The following is a 26,727-nucleotide window of genomic DNA, read 5'->3' as shown; positions in this document are numbered from 1 at the left end:
AGCACACTTCATCCTTTCCGCATTTCTCTTAACTTTCCCTCAGAACAGAGACTGTGCCTAGTGCTCAGTTTACTGAATGGAGAAATTCCAGGCCCAGTTATTGTTCTCTTAGCTTTTCCATGGAAGGGTCATGTCCATCTGCCAGAGACTCTAGATGTGAATCCAGACCACAAGACTTTCTCACTGCAGGGGTGATACTTCTCTCATGCCAAACCCTCCAGCTATGCCTGGAGGGAAATTATTGTCCTTGTTGAATCCCTAGGACATGCTCTCAGAGGTGTGCTTGCTATAGGGTAGCCCTGGATTGCCACCCTTTTACCTCCCTGGCTGTCACCAAGGAAAAAGAACTGAAAAAAACAATCTATGGGAAAACACACAAAAGAACATTATAAAAAGAAAAGAAGGCAAGCTGTGTTTTATTTAAAAATATTTGAGACATATTGTCATTTATTTTCATAGTATGTCACTTAATAAATATTTTATCTGGATGATGAGGATGAATCATAAGTGTGGAGAAAGGACTTGAGGGGATTAAAGGATGGAGACATTAAAAATTTTAATTTAAACCTCAACTCATCAGACTTGGCCTCTGCAGCAGATCTTTCAGGAACTGAACCCAGGGGCACTTAATCACTGAGCCACATTCCCCAGCCCTTTTTCTATTTTATTTAGAGGGCTTAGGGCCTCCTAAATTGCTGAGGCTGGCTTTGAACTCTCAATCCTCCTGCCTCAGCCTCCCAAGCCACTGGGATTAAAGGCGTGCACCACCATGCCTGACCTCTGCAGCAGATCTCAAAATCTATCAGAAAAAGTCACACAGACCAAATTTCTAACCTGGCATGTAACCAGGTCAGTATATGGAGGACCAGTGGCAGCGACTCTTGATTACCTGAAGCAAAGGCTTCTTAAAAGTGAGGAAGATCACAGTGCAGGCCACCAATAGGGTGAGGCAGCTGGGGAGAATAAGCACAAGGTAGAGCAGGCCCATGTCTACCCGCTCCCACTTGCAGTCCTGAGGCATGCCGCCCTGCAGCTCCAGCACGCGAATGACCTTGGAGGAGAGGTTGCAAGTGACCATGGCCAAGTCGGCGACGGTCTTTAGGTGCTGCAGGGCCCCCCATCCCTCCACTCCACAGCAGTCATATGGATTCTGACTGAGGTAGATGGTCTGCAGACTCCTCAGGAGCTGTTCAGACACAGCTCTCTGAGGAAGGGCAGTGAGAGAGTTTCTGCGGAGATCCAGGGTCTGCAGGGGCAGACTGCTTCTGAACCTCGGGAAGCTAGTCAAGGAATTTCCTGACAGATCCAAGTCCCTCAGATTCCCAAATCCAGAAAAGTCCAATTCTGCGAAGCCAGAATTGAGGCCCACATTTCTGAGAGATAGGACCTGTAAGGTGGGAGCAATATCCTGGAGAGGGGCAATGCTCCCATTCAGAATCCCCCAGTTGCCGGATAGGTCTAAGTGAGTAAGGGAGGTTCCTTGAAATGGGCAGTTTTGTAATGCCCCCAGCCCACAGCCCTCCAGAGAGAGGCTCCTTAAAGATGCCATATTTCGGAAATCCACACAGCTGGGGGGCCCTGCCCTATCTATAGGAGCTGGCTGGGGACAAAGTAAGATCTGATTGTGGCTCATGTCAATTGTAGTGATGTTACTGGCATTGGCAAAAAGGTCAGTGGGGACACCCTGGAGCTGGTTGGAGCTCAGGTTGAATAAGCGGAGGCTCCTCAGACAGCTGGTGAGCCCTGGAGCCACGTGCAGCTCTGAGAGCTGGTTGTGACTCAGATCCAGTTCTGTGAGTGCTGCTGGGGGCTCGTGCTCCCGGATGTGGAGCATCATCAGGCAGTTCTGGTTGAGGTTCAGGTGGGAGAGGGAAGGCATTTTCTTCAGGAAGCCATCTGGGAGGTACTGGAACTGGTTCTGGCTCATGTCCAGGAAGTGAAGAGCTGCCAGGTCACTGGAGGCAAACTCTTCCCAGAGGCTGACGGTGGTGATATTGGTCACGTTGCCATCCACAAGGAGGAACTGGGCCACCATCTCCTGCGGCGATGAGGTGTTGTACAAGTCCCTGTAGAAGCCCATGTTGTTATCCTGTAGCAGGAGAGTGTGCAACTTACTGCACTGGGGTAGGAGAGGGAAAAACAGCAGTTGGTTGTGAGACAGGTCCAGCATCTCCAGCTCAAAGGCAGCCTCTTCCTTGGCTGCTAGGAACCACTCCAGGACATTGTAGCTGATGTTGAGAAACTGCAGCTGTGTGAGGCCAAAGTCCACAATGCAGGGGAGGTTGTTGTAGGCCAAGTTGAGGCGTCTAAGCTCAGTCAAGCCATCAAAAGCACCACCCTCAATCTCAAAGATATAGTTCCTCTGCAAATCCAGTTCCCTGAGGTGCTCTAGGCCCTCAAAGACACAGTCATCAAGCCTCATCAGGGTGTTCCTCGCCAGGGACACAGCCTCCAGTGAGGAGAGGTTCTGGAGCATGAGAGCTGCCATGTCTTCCGTTAAGGAGTTTCCTGACAAATCAAGCCTCCGCAAATCTGGCAGGGTGTGGAGAGCAGCTGCTGTCTCCTTGTAGTTCTCAGAGAGGCAATTGTCAGCCAGAGCCAGACTGCGCAGGTGGCCTTGCTCCCGGAAGGCGTCAAGGCCAATGAGTCCCAGGTGGCAACTGTGCAGGCTGAGGCTCTCCAGGAGAGGGTAAGGCTGGAGGGAATGATTCCACAGGGTCTTGAGAGGGTTGGCATCCAGGATGAGTGTCTGTGAGTGGGGTGGGAGGCTGCTGGGCACTGAAGCAAGGTTCTGCCCTCTGCAGTCAGCAACTCCACCCACCTAGGTCCAAAACACAGGGGTCAGTGGGAAAGACACCTCTAAAGTACAGATTTATGCACAGAAACTTGGTTCATTTATCAAGCTGTCCCTGCAACCACTGGGAATGACTCTGGAATCAGCGTTTTTGAAATGAGATAGGAAAATAATCTCTACCTTTACACTTTAAAATAGTCAGCTGTGAGCTGAGTTCCAGGCCTCTTGTAAAACACAGGGTGTCAGAGAAGATCTGACATCAGGTGCTGAGAAGTGACAACTGTACTTGAAGTTTGGTTTTAACTCTGAGGATTGAGGATCAGGTCTCTACTTGGATTTGAACTCTGTCATTTGTGTCCTGTGTGATCTTGGGGAAATAATTTAACCTTACATCTGTTATTTCTTCTGCAAAATGAAGATTAAAAATGGTACCTAGTTTGAAGGGTTGTAAGATTAAAGTGGCTGCTCGTGAGGAGCTTAGCACGGGGCCAAGCACGTAGTCAGTGCAGGGTACATGGTTCCCACTGCCTTGTTACCACTGTGACATAACAGCTGGGTATCTTCAGAACCACTGTCAAACAACCAGCTACACCGTGGCACCTTCATATCACTCAAAATATTTTTGCCTGGGGAAGTTATCTTATACCTGTATCAATAAGTATTAGAGCAGGTCTACTGATTGTACACTTTAAGGAAGCAGAAAGGATGGGGCCACCCTGGTCTCACAGCAGAAATCACATGGACTGGTCTTCTTTAACTCAGCTGGATGTTTTATAAAATTGGCAAAAACAATCAGTCATAGGATGTGAGTTAGGTGTCAGCAAAAAAAGTTTTAAATGGTAAGTTAGTAAAGCAATGTTATTCCTTTCTACAGATTGGTCAGTTAAATAAGGTCAATGATCGGCTAAAATTGTGGGCCCAATCCCTGAGGGCAAGAGGAACAGGGGAGGAGAGTCCTGAGGCAGAGGAAGTCCAAGTTACGAGAGCTAACACTCAAGCCAGAACCTTGGCTCTGCTAATTCTTAGCTCTGGACCCTAGGCAAAGAATAAATCTCTTAGAATCTCAAGTTATTTTATTTCATTTATATTTTTTGGTACTAGGGATTGAACCAAGGGGCACTTTACCACTGAGCTTCATTCCCAGTCCTTTTATTTTTTATTTTGAGACAGGGTCTTGTTAAGTTGATGAGGGTCTTGCTAAGTGGCAGGGGCTGGCCTTGAACTTGCTATCCTCCTGCTTCAGCCTCCTGAGTCACTGGAATAACAGGCATGTGCCACCATGCCCGGCTGAACCTCAAGTTCTTTATCTGATATGAAAAACAACATCCTCTGATAATTAAAAATTGATGCTGCATTGAAATATAGAAAACTAAACTCTTCAGTAATCTCATACTTTCCCACAAACACACACTAACCTTTTGTTACATCTCCTTCTGACTTTTTTCTAAAAATACTACCTACCTTTTTACAAAAGAAAAATGAAAACAAACTCTACAAGATGTTCAGTAATCTACTCCATTCGCAATAATACATGATAGACATATTGCTTTGGCAGTAAAAATAAATTTGATTACGTGCTTTTTAGGAACTATATTAGTACACTGAATAGCACAGTGATCAAGAACAGGAGTTCTAAGATCACTTCATCTGGGTTCTAATTCTCTTCTTTGTTTGTTTGTATTTTGGTACTAAGGATGGAACACAGGGCCTCACATAAGCTAAGCATGTGTTCTACCACTGAGTTACACCCCAGTCCTTGACTCTGCTTTTTATCAAATGGGTGACCTTGGGATAGTTACCTAATCAAGAGGCCTCCACTACCCTGCATGCAAAGTGGAAATTATATATATTTTAGGATTAAGTGTGATTACTTATGTAAAACACACTTATTATGCCTAAAGCTAGTAATAATTGTTTGTTTGATCTAATTAATTAAACCCCCATTATTGAACATTTGAGTTGTTTTTGAATTTCCAGATGGATATTAGGATGGATTTGTTAGGTTCCTTCCACACCTCCACTCCCCCTAAAAAGTCTTTGGAATTTTGACTGGTATTTTATTATGATTATGGATTAATTTGGGGGAGAATTTGCATTTTTACAGAATTGAATATCCCCCTCCAGAGACAAGGTGTGTTTCTATATTTGAGTAAACATTGGTCTCCTGGCTCCATGGGGAGTCACTGAAGAGTACTGTGGTTAGGGGCTTTCCTCAAGCTGTGAGGTCCTGTCCTACCACAATTGCTGTAGTCAAGAAATTTGCAATTCTCTGTAGACCCACTAAGCACTGCAAAGGAACACATGGTCACCAGAACCCCAGAAATCCTTACCCTGTCCAGTTCATTTTAACATCAAATGGCCAGTGTAATGAGGAGCAATGGAGGGTGCCTGGACTTGCAAACAGTCCTCAAATTGTAAGAGTCATGGGAAGTCTACTCTTTGAGCTCCCTGGCAGCTGAGTTCCTAAGAGTCTAGCCTGAACCCTGAAAAGTGGCTAAAGGATTCATGCTTTGTTCTTTAAAACTCGGGCTGTCATGATTGTGAACCACTAGCAGTAACCTCTAACCATGAGGCTAGAGTATACTCCAGTATGGTATAGGGATTATGAGCCAGACCAATCAGGTTTTCTGTTTTGTTTTTTGGTTTCGGTACCAGGGATCAAATCCAAGAGTGCTTAACCACTGAGCCACATCCCCAGCCTATTTTATTTAGAGACAGAGTCTCACTAAGTTGTTTAGGCCTCGCTCAGTTGCTGAGGCTGGCTTTGAACCCATAATCCTCCTGCCATGGCCTCCCAAGCTGCTGGGATTACGAGTGTGTGCAACCATGTCTGGCTTTGATACCATGTTTAAATCCCGCCCCCACCACTGATTAGCTGGTGACACTAGGGCCACTTTGTGCCATAGCGCCCCTATCTGTAAAATAGAGAAATAATAATAATACCAATCAACAATACCATAACACTAGTGATAATTAAATGAGCTAAGACATGTAAACCACTCTGGCAGTGCCTGGTATGAGAAAGATGGCAGGGACTGCCAGCCTCTCCCAGGCATTGTCTTGAAAACCTTCAGTTAAAGAGCAGTTACATATGGCACTGGGTGAGGCAGGTCAAGAGAGGAGGAACAGACAATTTCAAGAGGGAAACTCACCAACTTGCAGCCCCCTTGGGAAGCTCCTGTGACCATCCCACTTCCATTCTTCCATTTCATGGTCAAGAAATGAAAACCCAGGCAGAGCCAAAGGGGCAGCAACTCCATCTCAAGGGCAGCACTGTGGACAGAAGGAAAGAAGCAACATGTAAGGCAAGGACATTCCACAAGGGTGCTCTACGCTGCGTAGAAGGAGCCAGGTCCCAGTTCTGTCTGGTCTTAGAGGCCCACAGCTACATGGAGGTGGAAACCCACGGATTATTCAAATACCTCAGTTTAACCAACACTTTCAACCTTTCACTGAAACCCTCAACAACTCATCTTCACTTTGCCTCTACCATTTGATGCTACCAAGTGGCTGAACTCTGAAACTCTGAAGAGTCCAGTTCTGAAGAAGCAAAGAACTTAATCAGGTGTCACCGGGTATTTCCCAAGCTTTGTAATTCTACTGGAGATTTCCACCGTAACTCTGCCTGAGGCATGGCAGGAACCAAGAAATATGTGCTGAATGAATAAAAGAACCAATGAAGGGGTAAAAACTGGGATTGAAATACTATTTGTAGCCTCAGGCTTTATAATTGAGTTTCTAATTATCTTGCTGACTAAGGCATTTTTTAAAAATGTTTTTAGTTTTTGTTGTTTATTAATTGATTACAGTGACAAATTTTGATATATTTACCATATATATCACGATGTTTTCAAGTATACACACAGGTGAAATGACTGATTTGAACTAATTATCTCATGCATTATTTTATATAATTAGCATTTTTATTCTCAGAAAACTTTAAAGCCATCCTAGTAGCATTTATAAGGATTCAATATATGAGTCAGGCAGGCATGGCTGCAGACACGTATAATCCCAGTGACACAGAAGTCTCAGGCAGGAGGTTTGTCAGTTTAAGACCACTGACTGAGGCTTTTAGAAAAGTGTGGATCTCAATGGTCACCTCATTTGAATACAGTCCTTTGAGTAAAAGGATTTTGATATTTTACCTGGAAGGGGAAAAAACTTGATGGGAAAGCGAATGATTGTTATGTTTTAGATGTGGTGTCCCCCAAAAGCTCATGTGTAAGACAACGTAAGATGGTTCAGAGGAGAAATGATTGGGTTGTAAGAGTCTTACCCCAATCAGTGAATTAATCCCCCGATAAGGATTAACTGAGTGGTAACTGAAGTGGTAAGTGTGGCTGGAGGAGGTGGGAATTGGGGCATGGGTATATATTTGTATCTGGTGAGTGGAGTCTCTCTCTCTGCTTCCCTCTGCCACACATTTCCACCATGAAGTTCTGCTTCACCTCAATCCCAGAGTAATGGAGCTTGAGGACTAAGGCTATGAGCCCTAAATGAACTTTTCCTCCTTTACAATTGTGCTCATCAGGTCTTTTAGTAGCAATAGCATAAAAGCTGACTAAAACAATGAGCAATCTTCAGATGTTATAAAGATTACATAATGAAGTATGGTTATCAGCCCTCTTGCCTGGCTAATGCACAGAACAGCAGTCATGAGAGGGCTTAACATTATACATATACCAAGCTAGGGGTAGTGGCACAGGCCTGTAATCCCAAAGATTTGGGAGGCTGAGGTAGGAGGATTGCAAATTTGAGGCCTGCTTTAGCAACTTAGTGAGACCCTTTCTCTAAATAAAAAGTGAAAAGGGCTAAGGATATGGCTCAGTGGTAAAATCCCCTGGTTTCAATCCCCAGAACTAAAATTGGAAGAATTTTAGAACTTAGAGGAACCATAAAGGGAATGTATTATATCATCCACCATCAACCATGATATTTTTACAAAGATAATAGAATAGGCCAGAGATAATAATGGCCTATACAAGGTTCTAGATTGACTGAGTGGCAAGGGCTGAGGGCATCCCCCAGGAGTCCTCTCAGAGCTCCAGGATGAGTAACTGGGTAATTTCTTTCCTTGTATATTGCATTGACTACTTTCCAGAGTTGACAGTTGGTGGCATCCCCTCCCAGCTTGACATTCCTCAAGATGGGAGGCAAGTGCCTGGTTTAGAATTTCATCTGCTCCAGTCCCTCCTTGTCACCCTTGGGAAGGACTGCAGATGAGCCCTTGTCTCCTCCTGGGCCAGCAGCACCAGTGCTAATGCAAACTTCCCTACCTATTACATGCCATCCACAGCCCTTTCTGCTGACACATCTAGGCCACCTTTGGCCCCTTCCTCTTTTCCTTTCTTCAAATAAGTTAACCCATCTCGAAGGCTAATTTTAACTTCCTGATTACATTTGAATATTCACCAGTGAAAAAAGACTAACAGAAAACCTAAGAGAAATCAGGTGAATCAACCTGGCTTGACTTCAGACCAGGTTACTTCTCCTTACATTGCACAGAACCTCCAATTTAGAATTCATGCTGGACACTGGGAATCCCCTTCCAGACTCTATTTCTGCTTCTGCACCTGTGCAGGAATAATTACCTCATGGCCTGCACAGGGCACAGATGGCAAATGCAGAGCCATATGGGCTCCTGTCCTCAATATCCTCCCAGAACCCTTGCCACGTGCACACATACACCTCTGAAACCTTGGGATCACATCCCACCTTAAGATGATTGCCAGATTTAGCAAATGCCAAGATACCATTTGAATGTCAGATGTGTACTTATACTAAAAACTTGTTTATCTGACTTTCAAATTTCATTGGATCTCCTGTTTATTGAGGAGAGATGGGAACTATAGACATATCCCCTTCTTCTCCATCTCCTATAAGACTTGGGCTGGTACGTGCTGCTGGGTCTGATCTCTCCAGAAGAGCCAGCCCTGTGTATTGAAAATCTGAATCGAGATGTGTACAGGGCAAGAGTGTAGTTCTTCAGGGACAACATAACTCTTCAGACCAGAATGGAGATAGTCCTGGTGTCACTTGCACCTAGGAAGGTAATTTAATTTCTAGGTCAACAAGTATTTTTCAAATTTAAAACTTATCTTCTCCTTCTTCCTAAACTCAGCCAACCAGCACAGAAAAAGTCTTATTATGTTCCCTTGGCAGCTTCTAGAAAGAAGCATCAGAATATCAAGGGATGATTACGGAGTTTGGAACCTGAGAGACCAGAATTTAAATTCTGACTCAGGTACTTGCTGTTTGTCCTTGAGCTATTTATTTATGTAAAGTCTCCAAGACTCAGATAATGCTCCTGGAAATTGGGAATAATATTAACAATTCAAAAAGTTTTATGAGAATCACATAGTATAATGTATGTGAAAGTGCTTCATTAACTGTGAAAGTAATTAACAATACAATTAGTATTTATGAGTTCCAAACACCAATGAGCTGGTGTTGCTACTCCTGTGCATAATCGCCAAGATAATTCGACAGCTACACAAAGCAGAAGAAAAGAGTGAATAATTCAGTTGGAAGGGTCACTGTATCATTACATCAACTAAGTGCATAAAAGGTATATGGGAAGATTGGCTTAAAAATCATACAACAATAATCCAGAACAACATTAATCTCAGGGGCAGGTGACTGTGCCGGTGGAGAGATCCTTGTCCTCAGAGCCATGCCTTCCCCTTCCCCTACTCTGCTCCATATGGTCGGGGACTGGCTTCTGAAGGCCCTGCTTCCCAAACCCTGCTGTCAGCTGGCCTCCAGCAGGTTTGGTCAAAGGGAGGCACTGCTTGGTGGCTAGAAGGCAGGACAAGCAAAGAATCTAAGGTATTTCCCTTTCTGTCTTGAACAAGAGATCTGTGAGCTTCTCCTGGTGACCCCCACGCTCTGGAACCATCACTTCTTCCTTCTTCCCTTCACCTACCGAGGGCAGGTCGAAGCTTCCTAAATTGCTAATCTCTGGGTTGACTGTCTATTACATGTTTGGCTTCTCAGACTCTTCTGTCATGTATTGATAGTTTCCTGAATTAAATTTCCTCTGTTTTAAATAATCTGGATGATTTCTGTTTCCTGATTGGATCCTGGCTGATTCAATAATATAAGTGAGAATGGCCTTGAAGCAGTGCTAAATAAAAAAGATGATGATACATAATGAGGGGAGGTATGGGGGGGGGTCGGAAGAGAAGAATGAAGGAACTTTGGATGGTGTAGAGGAAAATGGGGTGGGAGGGGGTGGAGGAAGGAAAGATAGTAGAATGAAACAGACAGTATTACCCTATGTATATGTATGATTACCCTAATGGTGTGAATCTACATTGTGTACAACCACAGAAATGAAAAGTTGTACCCCATTTGTGTACAATGAATCAAAATGCATTCTATAAAAATTTTTAAAATTAAAAAAAAAAAAAAGAAATAGAAGACTTTCAAACAGTAACCATTCAGGTTGAGAAGCACTCTTCTAGACTATGAAGGTTTTTTCAGTCATAGCACTGCAAAGAGTTCAAGAGAAACAGCTTGAGTTCCATATCTTACTGGAAAATCCCATGACGGTTTCCCAGGTGCAGAGGACTGCTTCCCCTCCTCCTCCCCAACCCCCAACTGCTAATACTACAGCAGCTGCTGCCAGGGTTGAACTGTAACCTCTTTGCCCTAGGAGTTCTCAGCAAGTGTTATACATATATTACCACATAATTGATAATTTTCTCCTCAACATAATAAGCTGAAAAAGCTTTAAAGAGAAAGGGGGCGGCTCTCAAGGTATTTGTGTTAGGGACAAGTATTTACAGGTTGGTTTGGGGGAGGGAATCTCAGAAGCAGGGTGGGCAGGAAAGTGTGTCATAAATGTGTAACAGTAACACCCATGAATACAAAAAAGGTGTAACTACTGTATGAGACGGAGGACGGAGGGCTCCAGAAAAAATCAGGTCTGCCTTTGTTTGAAAGTAAGGAGCAAATCCCACCCGGTATCTTGGGAGAAAGGGAAGGGCAGCTGGTCACAGCCCAGAGAGAATAAAGACAAAAACCGGACTGTGTCCACTTCAAATGATTCCTATTACCAAGAAGCATCTGAAAGCACCAGACAAGTTGCTTTGGTCCCTTTGACTCTTGGCAGAAAATTAGGGTGACTTCAACCTTCATGAAACGTTCAAACTTAGCATTGCCCATAGTGAGACCCCCTCAGAGCCCAGCCTCCCAGTGTGGTATGCTGGAAACTGCATGCTGGCAGCCCCCTTGACACAAACACATGCCCTGAATCTAGTCATGAGGACACCTCCAACAGATCCAGACTGTACGATGGCCGACAAGACAGCTGACTTGCAGTCTCAAAAAAATCAGTCTTGAAAAACAAAGGAAAGCTGGGAGGAGGAAGGAAGGCAATGTCTGTTCTCAATTACAAGTGACTAGAAGCCCAATAGTCACGAGCAATTCATGAATCTAGGGTGGATCTCGGACTTTAAAAAAATACCCAAAGAAAAAATTTGGGACAGTTGGGGTGGCTGAATATATATTAAATGAAGTATTCTCAGAAGGTATCATGTACAGATGATATTATCAGATTATTGCTATTTTTCTAATAATGTCCTGTTTGTGTCAAAAAAAAAAAAAAAAAGGTGCCCTTCTTCCTAGGAAATGCATGCTGAATCATTTAGAGGTGAAATTTCATGGTGTCTATAATTTGTGTATGTTATTTTAAAATAGCTCAATAGAGAAAGTTAAAGCAAAATACTAACTGGTCAATTTAGCACTGTGCTTTAACTTTTTCACACATCTGAAATTTTTCAAAATAAAGTTTTTTTTTTGTTGTTGTTGTTGTTGTTGGAGTTCCTAAAGGGGGAGACAAAATTATGGTAGCCTTTCATCCCAAAATTTCCAGGTATTTTTATTAGACCTTTTTAATATTGTCAGGAAGAGGCTCAGTAAACTTTTGTTAAGTTAAAAATGAACACACACATAATCTTAAAGATATTCTAAAAGTTCTAATATTTTGGCATTCAAACTAGAGCTTCCAGATTTATTTATTTATTTATTTATTTATTTATTTATTTATTTATTTGGGGGGGGTACTGAGGATGAAACCCAGGGTCGCTCTACCACTGAGTTACATCATCCCCAGATCTTTTTAGTTTTTGAGTCATGGTCTATCCTAGTTTGCACAAGCTAGCCATGTGATCCTCCTGCTTCAGCCTCCTGAATAGCTGGAAGGACAGGTATACACCACCATACCCAGCTCCGAGTGATTTCTTGTACCTTTGAGGAGCACTGAGGTACTAGAGAAATTTTCTGATCTACAATCAGGACATACAGTTGATGCACTAACATAACTTCCACTGTCCAGGTGGATTGCACACCCACGGTCCCTCTGGAGAAGCAGTCCTCAGGAGAATCACCTGACTGTACATGGCTCCTCACCAGGCTGCCAGAATCTTGGGGAAGCACCTGAACATGAGTGGTAAATTGTTACATGCCAGGAGCATCCTCTGAATGAGTCTGGTGCAAAGACGAGGGTCATTAGCAGTAGAAATTGGAGCTAAAAGGCACAGAGGGAGAAGGTAGAGATGAATTCTTTAGAGATCTTGCCACGGGGAAGCAGATGCTTCTAGGAAGATAACAAGGCACATGAACAGAGAAGAATAAAACAGTCAACAGAGGACAGAGAAGTTGGAGTAGAAAGAGTTACAGGAAGACTGACCATGCTGACTGAGAGCGTGGAAAGAGCCAGCTCTCAGGTTGCCTCTTAGTGCCTCAAGGCTCTTTCCAAGGCCAAATCCATTTACAAGTGTTATATTTTCTCTTGATAGCCATCTCTCTATCCCTATCCTCAAGATCTGGCTCAAATATTGCATCTTGAAAACAAAAACAGCTGAACTAAAGCAGAATTTGGGCTCTTTAACCCACTAAGTCCCAAGTTTTCAACTCTGTGAATAGTTTAACAAAATCAACACAGGTGCATTCAAATGGGTTTGAAATCATAATATACAGCTCCTACAAATAGGACACTGGGACAATATAATTTTCTCAAGCATTCAGGATATCTCTAATATCTTCTTTGGAGTATGAAAACATTGGTCACAACTAGTCAACAAAGGACCAGGAGTAGCAACACGTTAGAGTTTGTAAGGCAGCAGTGCAGTGCAGTATACATTGTCACAGAGTCCTATTTTTAGGATAGTTACTTTTTAACATTGATAATTTGAAGTACAGTACATTCCTTGAAATAAAATAATAACCTAGTTCTAGAAAATACTTCCATGGATGCATTTCTTATATCTTGTATCAGTTATGTATGCAATTTTTTGTTCAGTTGAACATTTAGAAAAAGTAACTTTGCAGTTTAAAGTGTATGCCATTTTCACAATAAATTTAAAAATATTTTTAAATACTCTAACCAGTCACCTATTTTCTCAAAAGAACAAAACTTCAAAAATATAATATTTTATTTCAAAGTTACCATAATGGTATATTTGTTGCTCAATTTGAGTTTTTGTAGGTGCTCCACATCTGAGATGATGGGACAAAATGGGTTAATAAACCTAAGTGCAAAGTAATCTGTACATAAGATTTCCAAAAAAGTACATGAGAGATTTATGATGCCACCTGAACATTTAAAGAAATTGTCTAAAATCTGTAACCAGGGCTGCATTTTTCAAAGTGCATCCTACAGATAAGAATCACCCAGACATGTTAAAACCAGAGGGTGAAAAATTATTGAGAAACAAGATATTAATGTAATTTTAAAGTCTTTCCCTACTAGTTACTTGTTAATTTTACAAAGGCAAAAATGCAACTTTACAGTGGAGAAACCAGGAGATACCTCAACCAAATCCTCAAATTACTGTAGAGGCATCACTGGGCACTCTTGAATGTTTTCAAAATTCAATTTTGAATATTTTACTGGGTCGACTTTGAATACAAACTGTGGATGAAATAAAATAGTGTTATATCAATGTTAACTTTTCAGGCTTGATCATTGTGCTGTGGTTATACAAAAAACTGTCCTTAGAAAATATTCATTGAAATATCTATATTTATAGAGAGAAAGAGCAAAAGTGACATACAAAATGTTAATAATTGTTAAATCTGAATGAAGAGTCTGGGTTCTTTTTCTTTCAACTTTTCTGTAAGTTTGGGAAATTTCATTTAAAAATATAAGTTCCCCAAAATTAACGCATAAAAGTACAAACTGTTTTCGAAAAATCCTTTCTAATACTAATAAGATTTATGCAACACATGAAAAATGGCCTCTTTTGAGTAATGATACATCATAATGTTAAAAAAAAAAAAAAATCTGTGTGCCAGAGTAGTGGCACAAGCCAGTAATCCCAGCTATTCAGGAGACTGAAGCAGAAGGACTGCAAGTTCAAGACCAGGCTGGGCAACTTAAGCAAGATCCCATCACACACACACAAATCTGTTTGTAAAACTAAATTTATTTGCAATATTTTTGCTTGGATATATACTTACACCAGGAAAATATATGTACTGCTTAAAACATAACCTGGCAAAGAAAAGACAAAAAAGAGGAACAGAGGAAGGAAGAAAGCCAGAAAGACATTTTGGCTGAAACTTTAATTTAATATTACAACTATTCAATTTTTGATAAGTGAGATTAGAATTACTTTGATAATTAGCTATTAAATCTAAGATGTTTAAAACTTAAAAAAAAAAAATACCATATGGTCCTATTCCCTAAAAATAAGCCACAATATGGGCTTTTTAAAAAATAAATTGCATTTATTCAGCCATAAAGAAAAATGAAATTCTGTCATTAGCAGGAAAATGGATGGAACTATAGACCAAAAATAAGCAAAATAAGACAAACTCAGAAAATAGCGGGACGTATGTTTTCTCTTATGCAAAAGTTAGAAAGGAAAAAGGAAAAGAATTGTGAGGGCAGATCTCATGGAAATCAAAGGGAGATCAGCAGAGGAAAGAGACCAAGGGGTGGAAGGTGAGGAGGGAGGGGGAAAGTGTTGGGGAGTGATATTGGCCAAATTAGACCGGTTACATTCCATGCATGTATGAATATGTAACAACAAATCCCATCAATACGTACAAGTATAATGTGCCAATAAAAAATGTGGAAAATTTAAGATACAATGCATATACCATAAAATTCACTCTTTAAAAATGTACAATTTAGTTTATTCACAATGTTGAGCAGTCATTAATACCATGCAATCCCAGAGTGTTTGCAGTGCCCCCAAAAGAAAGCCTATATTATTAGCAGTCACTCCCCATTTCCAACTTTCCCCCATGCCCTGGAAATTACTAGTGTACTTTCTGATAGGGATCTGCCTATTCAAGACATTTTATATAAACAGAATCAAACAATACGGGGCCTTTTATTTCTGGCTTCTCTCACTTAGCATAATACATTCGAAGTTAATCTATGTTGTAGCAAATATCAGTACTTCATTTCTTTTTAAATACCATTAAAATTCCATTGTACAAATATACCACATTTTGTTTATGCATTCATTCACCAGTTGATGGACATTTGGGTTGTTTCCACTTTTTGACTATTATGTATAATACTACTATGAATATTCATGTACAAGTTTGTGTGTAGGCATGCTTTCAATTCTCTTGCATATATAACAAGGAGCAGAATTATTGGAATTGTTTTTTTTTTTGTTTGTTTTGTTTTGTTTTAAGGAGCTAGGGATGAATCCATTGAACCACAATCTCAGCCCTATTTAACTTTTGTTGTTGTTGTTCTTTTAAGTTATACGTAACAATAGAATATATTTTGACATATTTATACAAAAATGGAGACCATCTTATTCTCATTAGGATCCCAGTCTTGTGGTTGTACATGATGTAGAAATTCACTGTATTGTATTCATACATGTACATAAGAAAGTCAGATTCATTCCACTGTCTTTCCTAGTTCTATACCCCTTCCTTCCCTTCATTCCCCTTTGTCTAATCTACTGAACTTCTACCTACTCCACCCCGCTTGTTGTGTGTTAGCATCCATCTATGAGAGAGAACTTTCAACCTTTGGTTTTTTGAATTGGCTGATTTCGCTTAGCTCAATAGTCTCCAGACTCATCCACTTACCAGCAAAAGTCATAAAGTCATCCTTTTTTATACAGTCCCTTTTAACTTTTTAAGGCACTACCAGATTCTTCCAAAGTGGCTGCTGTTTTATACTCAATCAATAGTATAAGAGGGTTCTTAATTTCTCTACATCTTTTCCAGCTATTATCACCTGTCATTTTTAATTATTGTCATCTTAGTGAGTATGAAGTAGGATGTATTGTGTTTTTATTTCCATTTCCCTAATGACTAAAGATATTAGGAATCTTTAAATATATTTACTGACCTCTGTATCTTTGGAGAAATGTCCATGTGTATTTTTAAATTCAATATTTTAAATCTGATTTTGGAATTTTCATGTAAAATAAATAAAAGAACAACTTGTATACACTTGTAAATCAATGCATTTCTATATTTTACAAATAGCCAATATTCAAATGTTGGGTACATTAAAAAAAGAACTTATAATTGAGCATTAAGGCAACAGAGCATTTAGAATTGTGACATCTGAATTCAAATCTTGTGATTCATTTCGCTGACTTTCTCTTAATAATGAATTGTTAAAATGTAGGCAATACAGTGGCTTTTGAGTTTTTTTTCTCTTAAGAATTGTCTCATGCCCTGCAAGTAGAAGAGTAAATTGGCCCACCTTTTCTGAAAGACAATTTGGCACAATTTATCAAAGACTTGATAGCATGAATTCTTTGTGATTCAATAATTCCATTTCTAGGAACTTATCCTAAGGAATTAAAAGCATATAAAATACTTTAAAAGAATATTCACTGTAACATTAATAGTAATAATAAAAAAGTTGATATTAGGAGCAGTGCCACATGCCTGCAATCCCAGCGACTTGGGAGGCCAAGGCAGGAGGATCATGAAATAGAGACTAGCCTGGGCAACTAAGCAAGATCCTGTCTCAAGATGTTAGAAAAGCTGGGCATGGTGGTGCACGCCTGTAATCCCAGTGGCTTGGGAGTCTGAGGCAGAAGGATCATGAGTTCAAAGTCAGCCTCAGCAACTTAGGCCCTAAGCAACTAAGTGAGACCCTGTCTCTAAATAAAATATAAAAAGGGCTGGGGATGTGGCTCAGTGGTTGAGCACCCCTGGGTTCAATCCCTAGTACCAAAAATAAATGTTAATAAGTAGAAATCAGCAAAAGTCAAAAGTCCAACAATCCAACAACGGAAAGAGTGGTTAAATACACTATGATGCAACTATATGACAGGATTGGTGTGAAGCAAGGAAAAAATTTCAGTAGATATGTATCTGTCTGACCTGGAAAAACATTAATAAAATAGTATTAGGAAAAAAAAGAAAGTACAAACAAAATATAATTCCAAGATTTTTTTAAACTATGCATGTATCTGTATTTTCAAGAAAATTCTTGAAGGGACACATCAGAATCTTAACACGGGAGAATTGTACACTATTTGCTTTTTCTACATCTGTATCTTTGGCTTCTTCGTATTTTCTAATTTTCCAACAATCAACTTCAATTACTGACTTGAGAAGTTTTAAAGGAATAGAATAAATCTGTTACAACTTAAAAATTAAAATATGCATCATAATCAGAGCCTAATAAATATCACTGAAACAGATAATTTCTTATAGATACTTAGAATTAAAATTATTGTCAGTGTGCTCAAAATGATTTTGTTTAGAGTTAGTGGGAAAAAGTAACATTGACAAACAATTAGGAAAAGTTTTATTATGGGTATCACTTTTCCTTTTCTGGGTGAAGGGGATTTAGATTTGGGGTTGTATATTGTCAGTTTGGTCCCTGGAAAATCAGCTGTCAAGGGAGAAGGAAGAACCAGGCTAAAGGGACAGATGGAACAAGTTCAAAGCCTGCCTCTGACCTTGGGCCTCAATTTCCTCCCCCAGTAAAATGGGAATAATATTGCCTGTGCTGCAGGTTGCTATAGTATTAGGACAAGTTTTTATTCAATGTTCAAAAATAATCTTTGCTATTATTACAGTATCCCTGCAGGTTGTCAACCTGCCTGTGCTTGCACTTACCCACAGTGGGAGATACTACCTTGGAAGCAGATGATTGGACTACTGGGGGCCCATCACATTGGCCTCGGGGGCTTGGATTCCCCTTTAAGTCTGAACAAGTGAGGCACTGTATCATTTGAATCTGTTGCAATGCTCCTTGAAATGTGGTCCTCAGAAAGGACAGTTCTGTTGCATGTGACCCTCTTGGCAAATGCACTTTCATTCAAATTTCTTAGCTGACCATCCTTTTGAGAAGAACTATAGCAGTTCTGAAAAGGACTAGTCCAACATTTTGGAGGTGAGAACACTCAGGCCAGAGCAATGCAATGATAATGGACAAGGTGCTTGGGGGATGCCCTGCAATGGTTTCCAAGCACTGATCAGGGGTCCCACCCTAAGCAGTGCACTCCTGGTCAGCCAGGACTCTGCCCCGGCTTGTGAGAGAGGTTTTGTCTGGAAGTGGCTCAGGCTCAGTTCTACCTGGACGAAGGTTTTAGGCTACTGCAGCTGTTCTTCCCTTGGAGTTTTCCTATTGCAACTTCAGTGTGGGAAGCTTCACACTGAGCACTACCTGCCCAAACTTCATCCCTCAAGGCCACAGATGAGTCAACTGGCTTCCCTATGTGGTCAGGGCCAGCCCATCACAACCAAAAGGGGCCAGTTCACTCTCTCCTATTCCATGGCCACAGGCTGCATCTGGTCACAGATCTTAGAAAATGCAAATCTGCCCCCACTGGGAGATAACACCTTTATCTTGTATGTCTGGTGTGGCTGGGAGTAGGTTCCAGTGTCATCTTTGTGTAGGAGGGACCCACATAATCTCTACAGATAGGTTCAACCCTTTAAATATCACAGGTTTATAACCTTTGATCACTTCTGAAACAGTGAGGACCTACCACCATCCTTCTCAATAAGAGGAAGCAGGTGAAATCTGTGCACAAGAAGGGCTCCAGATGGGAGCAAGAGATCTGGACCAGTGTGGCTCTTTCACTCCAGTGGTGCCCAAGGGTGATAATATTAATTGCCTCACTGACCTTCAAGGGTTGTGTCAAGACTAAATGAGAGAAAGTGTGGAAAAGCTTTGGCAATATAAAGGGATGCTGCAGGCTTCATTTCAAGTGCAGAAGGCTGAGGATGCCCAACAATTCTCCAAGGCCTGCAGAAGTACCCCTTTCTACCTCCTTAAGGCAGACATTTCCTATAGTGAGACTAGGTATAACAGGGAAAACAGAGTCACCCTTGCAAACAGGGAGTTAGTGTTGAAACAAATAAGACAAAGTACCTGCACTATGTCATGTCTATGTGAGCTGCAGTGTAGACTCAGGACATGCAGTGGAGGTGAGACCACCCAGAGTCTGTGAGACCCTGGGCAGGAATCATAGCAATAACTAAGGCTAATTGCCTGGAGTGGAATGAGAATGAAAATATACCCACCCCCCAGCTTGGTTTCCTTTCAGAAAAGCACCATGGGTGAAAATTTTTTGCAAGATCTTCTGCAACTGAGGAGTGGCTGATACAGATTCCTGACATGGACCTGCACAATAGGATAGTATTCAAGGTGTGCAGAAGGGCTCCCAGATTCCTCCCAGGCTTTGAACTATAATAGTTCATTTTTATTGAGTATTTACCATGGAATAAATTCTATGCCAGGTGCTTTACATATAATAATCCTCATGAAATCCTAGCAGGTAAATGTTATCCCTGTTGTATACATGGTAGACTGAAGCTCACAGAGGTGTGGTCATATACCTGGAGAACGTTACAGCTGCAATTCAAACTCAGGCCTCTGAGTTCTGCATCAACCCAACCTCAATACCACAAGCCTCAGGCACTCTAGGATACTTGGTATTCTTGATGAAATCACACTTTTCATGGGCTGCTTCCTCCGTGGGAAAGACCCTTTCTCTGGTCTTCTTTACCTACCAAACTCCTGTTCATCCTTTAAGGCCCACTGCATGTATCAATCCTTATCATAGCCTAAAAGTTCAGCGGAGTGATAATCTAATTATCCATATGATATGATAGTATAAGTAGTTATAGTTTCTATAGAAGTATTTTTTATTTTTTAATTATTTATTTGTTGATAAAAATGAATGTGAGCAGATACTATGTATTATTAGTAATTTTTACCCATTGTTTTGTTACAAATTGGAAAAAACTTGACAGTGATCACTGGTATATCCACCACCTAGATTCTACTCTGAACATTTTACTATAATTGCTTCATCATATATCTATCCATCTATTTGTTCTTATATCCATCCTTCAATTTACCTTATTTTTGATGCATTTCAAAATAGATAGCAGTCAATAGGACACTTCCCCTTTAGTACTTCAGAATATATATCAAATGATTTAACTTTAAAAAAAATGTTCCTACTTTTTCAGTATTTTGGATCACTTTAATTGAGAGCATCCTGAAATTGCAAAGGCAGCTGTTTACTTTGTTTTACTTTGAATGAGGACAGATGTTTCTGTGCTAACAAAAAAAAAGGACTGAACCACTGCCTTAGTGTTCTCAGTCAAAATTAGGAGGAAAGTAGCTCCCAGTGAAGTGAAGAGTACTGATATCCTCTTCAATACACCACTGCACTCCTCTTTTTTATGTATTTATGTACGTATTTTACAGTAGTGGGGATTGAACCCAGGGGTGCTCTACCACTGAGCAACATCCCCAGTCCTTTCTATTTTTGATTTTGAGACAGTTTTGCTAAGTTGCTGAGGCTGGCCTCAAACTAGCAATCCTTCTGCCTCAGCCTCCCAAATTGTTGGGATTACAAGCAAGTAACACTGCTGCACCAGTCAATGCACTGCCTTTTTTTTTTTTTTTTACTATTTTTTAGTTGTCAATGGACCTTTATTTTTATTTATATGTGGTGCTGAGGATCAAACCCATTGCCTCACACATGCTAGGCAAGTGCTCTTCCACTGAGCCACAACCCCAGCCCTGCACTGCCCTTTAATGACCTATTTTACATGTAATGATGAAAAATAATACCATGGTTATTCATGGTATTCTTTCAGGATGATATGAAAGTTAATTTTGTCCTTTTCAAAATTCCTCAAGTTACACTGGCAACCTGTTCTAAGGCTGATTTTCCCCCCTGTAGAATTTATTTGAATTCACAGAGGAGTGGGAATATGATGTTTTTAGAAAAATTCTTTTCATAAAAAATAATAATGAGGGTTGGGTTTGTGGCTCAGTGGTAAAGCACTTGCTTAGCACGTGTGAGGCACTGGGTTCCATCCTTAGCACATGTAAAAATAAATAAAGTTATTGTGTCCATCTACAACTAAAAATATTTTTTAAATAAATAAATAAAATAATAATGATTTGGGGGGAATTCTTGGATATGGCCAAGAGACTTGGGTTAAAACTTAATGCTAGTAGTCAACAATAATGACACTTGAAGATGCGAAGTCTTTCTATAGACCTTTGTCCCATTTAATATTTGCTGTAGGGAATAGGCATTATTTCCACTTTTTTATTGTGGGAAAATACACATAGCGGTCACCATTTTAACTCTTTTGAGGTTCAGTTCAGTGGCATTTACACTCACATTGTTGTGCAACAATCACCACCATCCATCTCCAGAACCTTCCATCATCCCAAACTGAAACTCTGTTTATCAAATGGAAACTCCCTATTGTCCCTATCCCCAGCCCTGGTAACCACTATTCTTTCTTTCTCTATGTATTCGCCAATTCCAAGTTCTTACATAAGTAGAATCATGTAATATGTGCCCTTCTGTGTGACTTATTTCACTTAACATGTTTTCAAGGTTCATCTATGTTCAGCATGTTCCAGAATTTTATCCCTTTGTAAAGCTGAAGGCGGTATAGACATTTCCTTTATCCAGTCATCAGTTGATGGAACTTTTGGGTCGTTTCCACCTTTTGACTGTTGTGAATAATGCTGCTCTATGTGAACACAGGTATAACTGTATCTTGTTCAAGTCCCTGCTTATTATTTCCATTTTACAAATAAGAAATCCAAGACTCAAAAGGTCAAAGTTCAAATCACACAGACTATACATAAACTCAGATGTGAGTTCAGACCCAAGTAGGAGGTGGATATTCACCTATCTGGGAGATATGTGTCCTACAAATGTTCAGCTGGGGTACGCAGATATGTATTTGCTAGTAAATAGCTACCCCATGAGCCATCACCCCAGACGCCTGGCCCCTCTTGGAACTTCCAGGACCCCTAACCATGATCCAGCAACCAAGGAGGTAGCAGCTGATCCCCCAGGACCTTGCTTCTGATGACAGCATCCACTCTGATTGGTGCCCTGCTGTCTTGGATATTCCGAATAGCAGCCCTGCATGTGTCACAGGGCCATGGTCTTCTGTGGGGGTAAGGTAGGACAGAGGTCTGTTAGAGGTGCTGCGAAAGGAGCTAGACCGCCTAGAAGACACTGGGAATTTACAAGGAAATAAGAGGCCAGGATTATTAGCTAAAATGGAAGTTTCAGTTTAAGGACCCGAGAAAGGGCCAACAACCCAGATGAAAAGAGAGACCATTGGGGGAGTGCCATGAGGAGGTCTTAGAGTGCCGGGCAGAGCAGTGACAGGGACACCATTAACTTGACTGAAGCTGAAGGAAGCGGCTCAGGGTCAGGCAAGTAAGGACCCACTGATCCCTGAACCTAAAGATTGAAGGAGAGCTCAGCCTTGTCATCTGATGCTGGAAAAGCAGGAGAGACTTGGGCTGCAACAGGTGCTCAGGGCCTACTTGAGAAGAGTCAGGGTGAAAAGACAAAGCCCCAAGTGCTATCTCCCGAAGAGAACCAATTCTTATCTTTCTTGGAAGTGGCAGTAGAAAGTTGCTTGGGGCATAAGCACACAGCACAGTATCTGCTTGTGGTGACTTTTGGGGTTGGGGTTGGAAGAGGGGAGTCCCCATGACCTCACAAGGCTTTGTGGCCAAGTTTTGCCCATCACTGACACCAGCCGTATGCCCATTTCATTGGTAAGAACCATGGCAGAGTTCTACTTCCTCCTTTATTCCCTACATTAGGTCTGAAGTCATTCGTGCATTAAAGTGAGAAAAAGACACGTGGTTTTGGTCTCAGCACCTGACTCGACTGCTCTGGAAATCAGTTGGTTTTGCCTACTCACATTTGTTTCTCCTCTCTATGGTAACAATTCCTCAATTCCCCTTTGGGGAAACCACCACCTTCCTTTTTTTTTTTTTTTTTTTTTTTTTTTTTTAATTTAATTATGGTAAAAAATGCATAACATAAAATTATCATCTTAACCATTTTTTAAAAAAATTTTTTTAGTTGTAGGTGCACACAATACCTTTATTTTATTTATTTATATGTGGTGCTGAGGATTGAACCCAGTGCCTCACGTGTACTAGGTGAGCACTCTACCGCTGGGCCACAACGCCAGCCCCATCTTAACCATTTTTAAGTGTACAATTCAGTATTGTTGAGTACATTTCATTGCTGAGCAACAAATCCCCCCCCCCCCCTTTTTTTTTTTTTCTTTTTTTCTTGTACCAGAGAATAAACCCAGGGCACTTAACCACTGAGCCACATCCCCAGCCCTTTTTATTTTGAGACAGGGTCTCGCCAGGTTACCTAGGGCCTCACTGAGTTGCTTTGGACTTGTGATCCTGCCTCAGCCTCCTGAGTTGCTGGGATTACAGGTGGGTGCCACCTTGCCTGGCTCCCTTCTTTCTTAAGAAGTAATTTATTTGATCTGATCCCAACCTCTGGCTCCAGGGAGGGGCCTTTGAATAAGGCTGGACCAATTACAGCATCCTGTTTCTCTAGCTGCACTGATGGGCACATCACAGAAGCTGAGCTCATGGGAATCGATCCAAGGATAACTGCTAGAACTAATGGGGGCAGGCCTTCTCTTCTTGCTTCACATGTCAAACTGGTGGGGATTAACTTGGAGTCATAGGTGGCCATTTGTGCCACCACCTCCAAGACCTGCCTGATAATAAGCCTACACAGGGGAAAGAAAGCAAAGTTGAAGGAGGAACACAGACAGATTTCTGGCAATGTTTTTGAGCACCTGGATCCACCTATGCCTAAAGCGATTACCTAAAAACTTTACAGTTGCATGAAACATAAATCCTCTTTTTTTTTTTTTTTTTTTCTAAATCCAATTTGAGTTGGGTTTTTGTCATTTGTAACTAGAAGAATCTTATCTGGAGCTGAGGATGTAGCTCACTGATACAGTGCAGTGGTAGAGGGTTTGCCTAGCACATGTGAGGCCCTGGGTCTGAGCCCTAGTGCTGAAAATAAATAAAACAAATACAATAAAATATTCCAGGGCTGGGGTATAGCTCTGTAGTAAAGCACTTGCCTAGCATGTGTGAGGCCCTGGGTTTGATCTGCAGTAAGAAAATAAAAAGTTTTAAATCTTATCTAATAGACCCCTGAACTCAAGTATAGAGTTGTATGAGACTATAAGATCCAAGCACCAATGTTCTTTTTCCTTCTCCTTGCCTCTCTGAGCTTTCAAAAATCACCACCTGCCAGGCACAGTGGCATACGCCTTAATCCCAGTGGCTCAGGAGGCTGAGGCAGGAGGATTGGGAGTTCAAAGCCAGGTTCAGCAATTTACAGAGGTCCTAAGCAACTCAGTGAAACCCTGTCTCTAAATATAATATAAAAGGGGCTGGGAATGGTCTCAGTGGTTAAGTGCCCCTGGTTCAATTTCCAGTACCAAAAACCAAAACCAAAGAACAAAAAATACCACATATCCTATCCCAGAATGCCACCTCCCCCACAAATTGAGCACATGACATTTGTTCAACGACTAAGATGAGAAGAATGCTAGGGGGTGGGGGTGGGGAATTAGTATAATATAGAAGTTCTACCAAAGGCAAAAAAAGAATTATAAATATTTGTCCAGATGACACATTAATGAGCACACGTGAGCACAGGTCCTGGAACTACAGTGCAGACAAGCAGCTCCTGAGAAACAGTGCTTTTCAGTCGTGAGAAGCCACCCTCTCCTAACTTACATGGCTACAGTCTGGCTCTGGGCATGGTATGAGGCGCACTGACCCTCCACGGGAGCCTAGTTTCAACTCTGTGGTAGGGACAAGCCCAGATGAGGGTGTAATCCGTGCTAGTGTGGTTCTTCTGCAGGAGTCTGGAAGACCAGAGAAAGAGGCCAGTGTCTTCCTCACACAGACCTCAGAACAGACACTGGGTGCCTGCCGGCTGTTTGGGATATTCTGACTCTGATGAGGGCTTAAAGTCTGTGGGGGATGGAGTTTACCTGGGTGTTCCTGACGCTCCCATGAGGGCACCTATTAGATGAAAGCACCTCTGTGAAGGTCTTTGTTTCTAACCTAAAGGCAGGCGTGGGCCCACGATTCTACACTCTCCTCTAGGAGCTCGTGTGTACAAACTTATGGGGGGTGAGATAAAGAAATGTCTCCGTCTATAGAGCCCAGCAACTGGAAAACAGAGGAAACAGTCTGTGCCCCCCAGTCAGGAGGTAAAAGGGGCACAGGAAATCGTGGAGAGCCAGCCCCAGAGGCTCTGGATGTTTCTACCATCCAAACTCTTTAAATAGACTGTGCCCATCATGGAGGAAATCTCCAGGGAGTTCCCCTTGCTCCCCCTGGAAACACACTTGCAGGTAGTTGGGGGAAGCCTGCCTCTGCCTTCTCAGTCCCAGCCAGATTAACGGATCCCCCACGTGTTTGCCTTCTTGCAGGCCTGAGGTGGAGCTCACAACCCATTCTGAGCACAGCACTGCTGCCAACACTTGGGGACATATGTTGAGCCCTAGAATCCAGCCCACATGCAGAGGCCATGAGGGCTACCAAAGAGCACTGGACAAAGAATCAGAAGAGCCTGTGTTCTAGTATTCCTCTGACACTAGTAAAAGAGTCCAAGTAACAGAATCCTAGAGAACCACCCCAGGACAAAGGCTCTGTGGAGGGGCGCAGGAAGGAGCTCTGTGGGTCTTCTCAGCTGCATCCCCAGGAAGGTGAACACACATCCTGGCACTTGGAAGACATCAGTAAATATGTGTTCCTGTAAATGAGTCACCGTGTATTTATCATTGCGGTGCTGGGGATTGAACCCAGGGCCTTGTGCTTGCGAGGCAAGCACTCTACCAACTGAGGTATCTCCCCAGCCCCGCACCTGGCGGATTCTGAGTGTTCACAGAGTAGTCTCATTACATCCAGTCACCTACCCCAGAGAAGGAGAATAATCATTCCCATTAGGTAGATGAGAAAACTGAGGTTCTTAAATGCTCACTGACCTGCTCACATTCTCCCTGCAGAGCCAGGAATCAAAACCACGTCTGGTTCTGAAGCCCTGGTTGTTTTCATCACACCACATCACGTCTTTCAGCTCCAAGTGCTCCTGAGGGAGGCATTTCCACCTACACCCAGAGCTGTAGCCTCCAAGCCCTCCATAGAGGCCGAGAACAGCCAGCCATAGCTTCCCGGTCAGGCCCCAGCAGTGGACCACGGACGCTGATCTCCCACCGCCCAAGTTGGCCGGAGCTCGCCCACCTAGTAGGGCGGCGGCTGCGGGCCGGGAGGTCCCAGGTGCAGGAAATACTCACGGCTCCCCCAGGCCCAGGCGGCGCCGCGGGGCGCATCGTCTCCCGGGCCCGGCCTCCTCCTCCAGAGCAGCCAAACGCGGCGCTGGGCTGCCTTCTCTCTCTGGGGCATCAGATTATTTTAGCACTTGCGGAAGGAACGGACGGAAACTGAAGTCACATGGAGAGCGAGCAGCTCAGCGACTCAGCACTCAGGCTCACACAGACCCGGCATCTTAGAGGGAACTGCGGCGCGCGGGAGATGCGGGGGATGGGAGAGGGCGGCGGGCAGCGCCCTTTCAATACTGGTGGGGTGTGGTCACCAACGAGGTGGATTTTTAAGGATCTGC

The 26,727-nt window shown here is 42.2% G+C and overlaps 1 protein-coding gene across 3 annotated transcripts; it reads right to left on the bottom strand.

The window, feature by feature from the left end:
• Positions 1 to 395: 395 nt before the first annotated feature.
• Positions 396 to 26,600, bottom strand: NRROS (negative regulator of reactive oxygen species). 3 transcript variants are annotated; one of them, XM_079156216.1, is made up of 3 exons: positions 26,093 to 26,600; positions 5,947 to 6,067; positions 396 to 2,821 (listed from the first exon to the last, which is right to left on the bottom strand). In XM_079156216.1, exons 1-3 carry the CDS (start codon positions 26,170 to 26,172, stop codon positions 851 to 853), a joined length of 2,172 nt encoding a protein of 723 aa, XP_079012342.1. In that variant the 5' UTR covers positions 26,173 to 26,600; the 3' UTR covers positions 396 to 850. The 3 variants fall into 3 exon arrangements, with proteins under 3 accessions (XP_079012342.1, XP_079012341.1, XP_079012343.1); XM_079156215.1 differs by having other exon boundaries at positions 26,349 to 26,600; XM_079156217.1 differs by having other exon boundaries at positions 26,402 to 26,599.
• Between the last annotated feature and the right edge of the window lie 127 nt (positions 26,601 to 26,727).

The sequence above is a fragment of the Sciurus vulgaris genome (genome assembly GCF_902686455.1).
Source record: "Sciurus vulgaris genome assembly, chromosome: 10".
NCBI lineage: Eukaryota > Metazoa > Chordata > Mammalia > Rodentia > Sciuridae > Sciurus > Sciurus vulgaris.
This window is presented reverse-complemented; position numbering and strand designations above follow the sequence as displayed.

Coding starts and splice junctions, on each gene's coding strand:
- NRROS (XM_079156215.1), bottom strand. CDS start 26,437: ATGCGCCCCGCGGCGCCGCCTGGGCCTGGGGGAGCCGTGAGTATTTCC. Junction 6,068..26,348: donor CGCAGCCGCCGCCCTACTAG/GTGGGCGAGCTC, acceptor TTCTGTCCACAG/TGCTGCCCTTGAGATGGAGT. Junction 2,822..5,946: donor CCCAAGGGGGCTGCAAGTTG/GTGAGTTTCCCT, acceptor TTTTGGACCTAG/GTGGGTGGAGTTGCTGACTG.